This window comes from Cariama cristata, unplaced genomic scaffold, assembly GCF_000690535.1.
Source record: "Cariama cristata isolate BGI_N322 unplaced genomic scaffold, ASM69053v1 scaffold37126, whole genome shotgun sequence".
Taxonomy (NCBI): domain Eukaryota; kingdom Metazoa; phylum Chordata; class Aves; order Cariamiformes; family Cariamidae; genus Cariama; species Cariama cristata.
The window spans coordinates 14,205-24,408 of record NW_009624554.1 but is presented as its reverse complement, the minus strand read 5'-3'; the positions used below and the strand labels follow the sequence as shown (position 1 = coordinate 24,408).

The 10,204-nt window shown below is 44.6% G+C and overlaps 1 protein-coding gene across 1 annotated transcript in view; it reads right to left on the bottom strand.

The window, feature by feature from the left end:
* The window catches only part of LOC104164017 (ATP-binding cassette sub-family A member 1-like), a 77,706-nt gene extending 67,868 nt beyond the window's left edge, over window positions 1–9,838 (bottom strand). The window contains 4 exon segments of the mRNA XM_009703211.1: window position 1; window positions 3–27; window positions 3,931–4,024; window positions 9,688–9,838. The exon segment at window position 1 is cut by the window's left edge and continues 107 nt beyond it. Of these exon segments, the coding sequence (XP_009701513.1) occupies window position 1; window positions 3–27; window positions 3,931–4,024; window positions 9,688–9,753 (186 nt within the window). The 5' untranslated portion in view covers window positions 9,754–9,838.
* Between the last annotated feature and the right edge of the window lie 366 nt (window positions 9,839–10,204).

Sequence of the window (10,204 nt, the reverse complement as noted above, 5' to 3'; positions counted from 1 at the left end):
AAGGCATAGCTTTGTTTGGGAAGTGACCTAGAAGAGAAGTAAAAGAGTTAGGAGACAGAAACACAGGATACAAGCCACTACTACTTGCATTTGAAGGGCAATGCTAATCCTGCACTGGTTACTGCCCCAAATTGCTTATAAGATAGCAGAATGGCCAACACTAAGAAAGGTAGAGCTCATGCTAAGTTCTGCACACAGCTCTAGCTTCCTCCACTGAAAAACTACACCTTGTTAAGCCTGTAGGAAAAGCTCTTTGCTACTGTCAACTTTGCAGCATTGTTTTGGGCCATGCTGATTGGGATATCGTACTTCTTGCTGAGGAATGCCCAACCACGGGCAACTCCAAAGCCTGGCAGTGGAGAGCACATACATACCCATGCTTTCTAACCAGCTGTGCTTCTCTGGATTTGCCTGCTTAAACAAGGATTCAGCTTGGGGCCACACAGACAGGCTCAGTCAGGGTCTGGGTTCTCAAGACCCATAATATTTCTATTCAGTCCTTTTGGTTTTCAAAATCCACTCACCTCAGTTACACACACTGTAAACACCAAGCAAACGGTCAGCCATGGTGGAGTGGGTGCCTACACTGGTTTCCCTGAGATAAGTATGTCTTTGCTGTCCCATATTGGCTTGATTTCCAGACAGTCCTAAAACTTTAGAGTTCCTAAAACATTTATGCACCTGCCTGCCATATTTGAAATATTTTTGCTGAAGTTTAACTCTTGCTACTAAAGACCTATTTAAGTCACAGCCCAAAGTTTACATCCTGTTCATGTTCTGCATTCCAGTCAAGAGTTAAAGCAGTAAGAACTTACTCATGGTACACCTCCATCAGTACTCCACTCAAGCACTTGTGAAGCCCTTACCCTCCAACAACGGGGGAAGAGAGGCTTCCCTTGTATAACCCAGCACCTTAGACGAGCCATGAGGCTGCTTTCTGCAAACGAACTCACTTCCTCACCCTGACACTGGGGAGGGGAGCATGGAGGAAGGTTATACCCCTTTCTCAGTACCTCTCACAGCTACTCGAACCAGCTACTCAAGGCTCTGACCACAAGATGCACATTCTTGCCCCTGGTGTCCACCTCATCCTCGCAGCATGCCTGCAATCACATGGGGGGCCGGCTCCCCACCTCAACAGCCACAAAGGAGGTACTAAAGCCCCAGGAGGAAGAGGGGTCAAAGCTGCTGAATTACAGCAAGGCTGGTTAATGTACGTGGCTGAAGGAAGATGGGGAACTTATCAGCTGTCCCTGGAGAAAGCAAAGGACTCTGTCCAGGAGAAAGGTGAAGGAACCGAAGGCTCATTGTTTCCAGTACCCAGGGGACTGTTTGTTCCTAGTTCTCTGTTTAAAATAGAAAAGCTATTTACCTGAGCTCTCTGGCTTTTGTTTCATTTTGCTTTTCTGTTCTTGGCTGAGGGGCTTGGGGGTGGGGGGAAAAGGAAAAATACTAATACTTTCAGATTCTTTTCTTAAAATTTCCCAGAGAATCACCTTCTCTCTCCATGCCTTTTATTTTACACTGCTAAGTGCTCAAAGAAACTGTTAAAAGCAATATGAAAGAGGAATGGCATACAAGAATTCACAGTAATTTTTTCCATATAGTGATGCATGTAACAGCAGTTTCTTGAAGAGTAAAGCAGGAACCTGCCAATTTTAAGTTAGATGGTCACAAAGAAAACACACTGTAGCAGCACACCATTTTCAACGACATTACTGAAAACCTAGATGTTTGCAGCAGAGATTAAAGTCACTTTTTGCCAGATTCTTTATTTCCCCCAAGTGAAGTGCATTTTGTATACCTTAAAGGGTCACAGCAACAGAAAAGAAAAGCCAAGCTCTACAAGATACAAGTCAGCAGCCTTGCACAACAGCAATCCAAGATACCTTCTCTGGCTGGTCTGGTGAAAGACATGTTACTATCACTTAAGAGGTAGCAAAATTTTCCCATGTTTTCAGAAAAAGGTTCCTCAAACTAGGTCAAGCTGCTAGAAATAAAAAATCCTGATTGGAAAGTCTGACCACAGAAACAGCCCAATCCTTGGTTGTTCTTCTCCTCAAACAGGAAAAGAGAACTGAAAACCTTATCTGTTTGCTGAAAAAAATTGTACCATTAAAATACTGAGCCTATCTGGAGGCTAGAAAGCACTTGCATGCAGCTCTGTTACTGCTATCATCAGGCATTACCTGCAAGTGATGTCGTAACAGCATTCAGCACTGCCACTACAGATAACAATCCTGTTTCCCTTAAGGCATCCACAGGGTTGCTACAGAGTTCACTATGAACTCAAGGTTTCTTCCTATCTCTGCTCACAGTTCAGCAAAAAAAATGTTCCACTCTAACAAATCTGTATCTGTCAGCATATGAGTTCAATGAAACCAATGCAGACTTAAATGAAATAGTTTAGTTACCCATTCTCAGAAGCTTTTCAAAAAATGGAGAGGACTTAACCATAAAGAGTGAATTGAAAAGTTACCAGATGCCTTACACTCTACAAGGGAGTCTACAGGGAGAAGGCAGACCAAACAACATCAGTCAACACAAATGGGAAGAAAAAAAGGGCTGCAGGTGAGAGACTCAACCTCTGCTTGTGGCATCAGGGTGTCAGAGCACAGTATTTACAAGGACACCAACAATCAACAAGCCCAATCTAAACAGCTATATGAAAAGGCAGCTCTTGTTAGGTTTGAGTTTATATACAGCACTGCCACAGCTGAAACAAATTACCTTTGAGGCTGCTAGTTATTTAAAACAGCTGAGTAGACTGCTTATTGCTTCTCTTCAGCTTCATGTCCATATTACAGGTGTCTCTCCTAATGCCACGGTAACATTCAGTCAGAAAAGGTAATTCAAATGTCATGCAGCAAAGTATGAGACTTAAATTAAGGAAGCTTCAATTACCCTGCCAAGCACTACAGAAAGTGAGTTAGGCAGTACATGGGATGAGTGGTGTACCAAATGTAATGGAAAACTGCAAGCATTAACACTTCAGCTTTGAAAGGATCCTTGCTAACCTGAAAGCCGAGAAAGCAGCTTAAAATGCCCCAGCTACTGCAAAGAACCACAGGGTAAGTGCTGTAAGAGCTAGTTCTTTACCTACTTTAAGAATGAAACACCTCAGAGTGCCCTCCAGAATCATGTTGTGCTGACTCTCAAACCTTACCTTGCAGTAATCAGGTAAAGCAAAGATAAACTAAGAGCTCTTCCACAGTCAGCTAATTGCAGTATGAGGCTGTCACCAACCACAGTAAGACAAAGCATGTTGCTAATAAACAACCCATGCTTCCTAAATCAAATGGCAACCAACACAGAGGCCTACAGATTATCATTTGCAGAGCAAGAACAAGCTTCTTTTGAAAGAAAAGCAGAAATATGCCCATGTAGGATGCAAAGAGAAAAGCAGAATAGTTCTTCCCCAGAAATGTATGACTACTGAATCTACTGAATCCAGAGTTGACAGTCTAATGGTTAGAAGGAATGGAATTGCTCTTGTGCTCTTTAAAGTGATACATTAACACACATTACTGCCTAAAAATGAGATTGCTGTCTTACAGATCTGAACATTGCCTTCTTTTTATGCTAAGTCACATACAGTTCAATGATAAGAAGTAAGACTTGGGTTCTGTGTGGGTTTTGCAGACTTGTCACAGTTCTACAGCAAATTCTCAACTAATAGAGTATAAATGTAAAAAATTAGAAACTGTAAGAAAAATAGCAGCAATGTACAGGCCAGGAGCAACATTAACATGTCAGAACACACTGCAGTCCCCAAGGTGGAAGGAAAGGAGCTGTTAAAACTTCCCTGAAGATTTCTGACTGAAGTATGCAACCACTGCCCCTGCTCTTTGTGCCTTGCCAGCTGCATTATTACCTTCTAACCACAAAACAACAACTATTCTGGGTGCAGCTGCTGTGTTTGGTACTTACATTCATGCTGCTCGTAGGGCGGATATGAAAGTCTTACAGAGATCAGGATGAAGAAGATAAACAGAGGCCAGGCAACTTCGATCAGCAGCTGGAACTGGAAACAATAAAGACAAAGTATTAAGACATGATATTCAAAATACAGGACAGAACAGAGGTTCCAGGACAATCCGCTCGTAAGCCAGGGCAGTTTTGCAAGCACTGCCTCACTTCACTTTGCCTATGCATTCCAGGACCAAGAAGTTTGTTCCGCCAGCTTCAGACAGAGGATAATCTGCAAAGAATTACAGGCTTTTCTCACTGATATATGCCAGTTATTGGACTAAACTGGATGTGCTTAAGAGCTCTTTTGGGCTTCTTTTTATAGTTCTTTTTGTCCTCTGACTGAAAAACCTCCCAATGAATCTTCCCAGCAATGAGCTGGATTTTTGGCCTCGTATTTTAGAGGTAGTGGGAAGTACTTGCATCCCATTCTTACAGTGAACCACTGAGCTTCTACCCTAACACATCAGACATGGAAATTGTGCCTGTGCATAGCTACGCCAAATCTTTCAGTTTCAGTGTTGCAGAAGTATATTGGTATAAGGGAACTAGAGCTACTAAGATTAAGCTCATACCTAGTTACTGTTTTGTTCTAATGTATGTTTGTTCCCAAAGGCAGGCATTCCCTGGTCCACAGTACCTACAAACAGGCAGTGAGCGTCAGGTAAAGATACCAAGAACTCAGTTATTTAGAGGGACTAGATAAGAATATAAGAAAGGCCTGTTATTAAACGCAGAGCACTTTTTAGACAGGGAATTGAAGCACAGAAAGATTCACGGAGATATGCCGCAGCATCGTACAGAAGCATGTGGACAAAGTAACACTTCAGCCTAGAGCTTCTGAGACACAGGCTGAGATTTCCCAGGTTTGAGCTTCACCAGCCACACCCCTCCTTTCCCACTCCAGAAACACCTCCTAAACATGCATTTTAGGTAAGCCATGAGACAAGGAAAAACTGAAAGCTTTTTATGCTGCTACTTCTTATGTTTTTCCTCCTTTGGGAGAGGGAAACCAGTGTTTTCTCAGTCAAGTAAAGAGAAATCTTTTCCCCTTCTTTCCTGGAAAACCCCATTTTTTCTAGTAAGAAGTCTACATCCTATCTGGTTTGTAATAAGAATAAGACCTGCACCCCAGTGGGAGAGAAGATCCACAAACAAACATGTTTTTCCCATGTTACACTATTAACAGCTAAAATTAGGCTCTTGACACTCAGCACAAGGCACTCCACACAAACCTTGAGGTAAGACTTCTAGGTGACTACTGTACCTCAGAATAATTTCACACTGTAATAATAGTGCATTAAAACAAATGCCACTTGATCCATCAGAGGAAACCATTTAGGATGGCTCTTCACAGATATCCTTAATGGCTGACGTCCCTACCCAAAATGTACAAAAAAAAAATAAAATTGAGCAGCAGCCTCTACCAGGCATCCCCATTAACAGTGCCAGGCTCTAAGAATGAGTTTGGGATATTGTTTCCCACCCATTACTTTCACATATATCCTGTATGACTATCGGGTAAGCAACTCCACTGAGATCACACTAACAAAAATGTCAGGAAGATGCCTCAGTATCTTTGGTCTCTGTTTTTACAATAAACAATGTAATTGCAGCACACACACAGCCATTACCAATGACAGCCTGCTTCCTTCTGCATTAAAGAGTGGTCTGGCTCCCAGAGGTCAGAGATGCTCAGAGCTAGGACACTGACAACTTCTCTACTCCTTCCTTTCTCAGGATCCCCTCACAGCTGCTGCAAGGATGGCGCAGCAAGACTTTTCCTCCTCTTGACAGAAAGGTGGCTGTGAAACCAGGACAAGCCATTCCTTCCATCAGCATCAATGGCCATGCTCTGGCAGACATCACAGCCCTCTACCACCCTAGCTGTAGGCAAGGAGCATGCACTCCAAGCAACTGCCACTACACTGTTTGGGGAAGAGCAGTGTCAGCTGGGCTTGTGGAGGCCTCTAAGGGTGACCAAGGTGGCCAGACAGCCTCTCATAGCCCTGTGACTGCTACAGAACCAGTGAGAAATCGCTGCCCTTGAGAGCAAGCCCTGGCTTGCTCAGAGAAATATCAGCGCCAGCCACACCACGCTAGGGTGGACATCAGTGCCCAAATGGCCCTGTTGTTGAAGGGGAAGCCTGGCCACCTGCACAGGTAGCTCCTCTTTTGCATGTCTGATTACGGTTAATTACTCAATCACAAAGGTAACCACACATGGGCTGCGTGCCCACCGCTGTATGCCCCTACACCCAGGACATGTCTAACTTCAGATTCATAGGCTTGGGGAGGAGAGAGAAAGGAGGGACACAGCTTAGATTGACCAAGCTGTTACAGCTGAAGACTGCTGCATCATGGCAGCCACTGAAATGCTTCTTAGTGAGAGACAGCTGGCAACTCCTCCATCAGAGGCTTGCACAGAGTCAAGCTCAATGTGCCAGTAGCATTTCAACAGAGAGTTTGGACTCCCTGGCCAGTATCTTGTGCAGTTCAACAAAAACTGAATTCTCTTCCTTTTCCTCCTAAAGGTCAGTAGGTTCCTTCCCCTACTACTTCCTGACCTTCCTGTGACAGCACTTTTAATCCATTGTGGCCTCTGTGGAGGAGGACACAGAGATACTAAAGGGGACACGTCTCATTCAGGTTCCTACCAAGTAGATACTGAAAAAACAAGTCTCCTCACCCACTTTTGTGCTGCACCTACTAGACCAGCCTAGTAAATAGTGAAATGAATCTTTAAACCTCAAGCCCCTCTGCCACCCCTGCTCCACCTGGAGTTGAAGAAAGATCCTGTTTGCACACGGCAAGTGAATTCAGAGGCAGTACCTGGCCAAGAACAAATGGCTCCTAATCTTACTGAGGCTAGTCCCCAAAGTACGCCCAATTTATAATGATGCAGGATACCATTAAATATTGAGATCTACACCGTGTCAACAGGAAATCTGTTCAGCAAGAACTAATCAAACTATCACCCCATCTGACTGTCAATCACCCTCCCCACCTTTATGGTCCAGTTTCAATGCAGGAAGCTACCAGCAGCTGATCAGTCTCTCCATGTGAGTTCGAGGTGTCTCCTTATTTTCAAGTCAGCAGGGAGAGAGAAATGTTTTTACATAGTGACCCCTGAACATGATTTTTCTTCCCTTCTCTTCCCCGTAAACTCCTTCCCTCAACCCCAGTGCTGTTGGAAGTTATCCAGTACAAAGTAACACTTGAATTGCACACGTCAGGCTGAGCTTTGAACCCAGCTTTCGCAATGCAGCCCAAACTCACAGCAGCCAAGCAGAGCGTTCGGTGGGAAGCCAAGGCTAGCCCGCACTTGTTGTGGGAAGAAGGGTACGGATCAAACTATTTCTGGGACACATCTTCAGTAAGTACAAATTGGAGAGGGCCATCACCAGCACACCCCGCTGAAGGACAATGGTCTCCTAACAGTAAAGCAAACAGATGAATGACCGTGCAGCCGTAACAGCATGGTAAGAGATGTTCTGCCACTTTTCTGCCATTTTCTGTTAAGTGGCCTTCCCCTCCTGACATCTTCAGGTAAAGCCCAAACAGTAACCATTAATGACAAAAACCCCACAGATGTAGGAACTCCACAAAAACAAGTGATGTCTCAGGCCTTCACGGTGAATTGACCAATAATATCAGCGTGGAGCAGAGACTATGAGCAGTTTCATGCCCTTTGGGCTACTTGATGGGAAATGGCTACAGAACCTGCCAGAAGGTATCAAGAAATAGCTGAACAGATCCAAGATCATTACAAAACTACAAGCAGGAAGGTCTTTTTCACTGACACAAGCTTAGCCTACCACGTTTTTGTAGCATGGTCAAAGGATCCAAATGCATCTCTGCTGCCCAGTAAGGCAGCCTGCAGCTACCTTGACAGGACATGCATGATAGACACAGACTTCAAGTAACCTTCAAGCCTGTTGTATTATTTTCAGAAGACCCTGACAAAAAAGCTATCATCCTCAATGTAAAACTCAACTTCTCTGAACTCTTCTCCTGGTTTAACCAGTTTAAGCATTGCTCCAGAGGATCCATCAATGTCCTAGAATTGCCCTACTTGCTAAAGACAGTTTGGGAGAGGTCAAGAGTAAGATCTCTAGTGGCAAAGGAGGAAGAGTCTTCAGCTCTAAGAGCCTATGTTACATGGAAAATAGCTAAAAACAGTCGTCATTTTTAGGAGCAGCAGCCAGTTTTGAGACTACCTTCCCCAGATCCATTGCAATATTATTCTCAATTATGAGGTGGTTCACAAGGTCAGGATGATGGCCCATACATTCAGAGAGCAGACAGCCTTACTCCTTGCAGCTGGCACAGCCCACAGTCTCTCAACTGTGCAGTCCTGTCCTGGGAGATCAAGGCACCAGGGGTAAGGACAAAAACATGCAAATCATACAGAAATTCCTGCCATCACTGGCGCCTCTGTAACCACAGAGGTACACAGGGAAAGTCAAAGGTGCCACCGGCCTGCTTTGTCTGGTTTTATTTAAGAATGGACTAATTCCAGCTCTGAATTCACTGGACACAAGACCAATGAAACCAAGTCTCAGACACCTGAGCAAAAACTTCAGAGACCGTCTCCAACTCCAGCGGTGAATATGATAGCTTCCCCTCCCTGGTGACTCCAAGTTTCTAAAACAACCCAGCCCCAACCAGCTGGCAAACACCCTGACATGTGCAGTGTTCAGAAAGCTTATCAGAGACCACTTTCCACTCCCCACCTCAGTAACTCATGTTCTCCTCACATTCCCTACTCATACCTCCTGAAGGTCAGATCTAACAGGACAGATCCTCTGCACAGGCCTGTTGTACAGGACATGTCCTTGTCCAACACAGTTATCCCCTAAATCCCTGGAGGGCAAATAGCACTTTTTCTCTGGCTTCTAGCTGCCTGCAGAAGCTACAGTATCCTGTGAGGTCTCATTAATGTAAAGGCAAAAGAATTTTAAGAATATCATACTGGATTCATGCTCCTGTGCCTCTGTCACCACAAGGAGAAAATCTTGTTGCATATTGTCTATCTGACCAGCTACATTCCGACACTGCTAACAGACAGTGAGGCTAGCACTTAAACTAACCAAAACACACTCTGGTAGAAAACCATCAGTTGCCTGGATTTGTCTCCACATCAATGTAAAAAACATGTCTCATGCCAGTCACTTAAACTATACCTCCTGCTGTAAAGTTACACAACAGGCTTGGTTTCTCTCCCTGATTAAAGAGACTGAAGATGCCCATTATTGCCTCCACCACTTCTGCCATTAGGAAATGGCAGAATTTTGTTGCTGCTGTTGCAGCTTGCAGCATTCAAAAGCTTTTAGACTCAAGAGCGCATCCCTGCAGTCTGGCCATGCCCCAGCCGCACAGCAGAGCAGGTCATTGCACAGATTTTCATTTTACATCTTCCTTGCTGCACACAGCAGTCATCCACCCTCTGCCTGGTCTGACAAAAGTATTCCGATACTCCAATACCCTCACGCTGGGATTCAGGACAGAAGTCTTGAGCACCTTCAAGCCCTCTGGATTCTGTCCACCCACCACTCTCTTCAATTTGAATCGCATCTTTCCAAAGGCAGACCAGTTGCTCTGCCAGGGACCACTAGAGGCAAAACATTAAGATACAACATGTTCCCCTGTTTTGCTTGAAGAGCAAGCTACAAGGCTAAAACTTTGACCTCAAAAAACCCTTTGGCTAATACTTACAGTTTGTCTTCTTCTGTAGGTGAAGTTCTTCCATAGCAGCAATCCCAGCTGTGTCCAGAAAGCCATCTTCCTTCAGCAAAGCCTAGGTGCTCCCTTTGTGCAGTAGCAGCGGCAGTACACAGCAGAGATGTGGCTGGGCATTAACTGTGGGGTTGAAAGGGAAAAGCTGTGTCAATCAGAACAGAAAAAGCAACAAGACAGGGAAAGGCAGAGGCTGCACTCTGTGACCCCATGTAACCCTGCAGCCCCCCGCGGCACTCCCCACCACTGCCTTCTTACCCCATGCACTCCAGCCAAGTCTCATGGGTCTCAGTAAAGCTCAGATTTAGACTCACTGTCTCTTACCTCAGAGCTCCAAGGCACAAAAGAATGCAATACCCGCAGGACAACAATTTCCTTCCTTCCTGCCCAAAAATTCCAAGAGCAAGAACAACCCAGAAATGAGGGAAAAATCATAGCCTTTGAAAGCTGATTTAGAGACCCCTCTGAATGAGACTAAACCATACAATTCAACTCT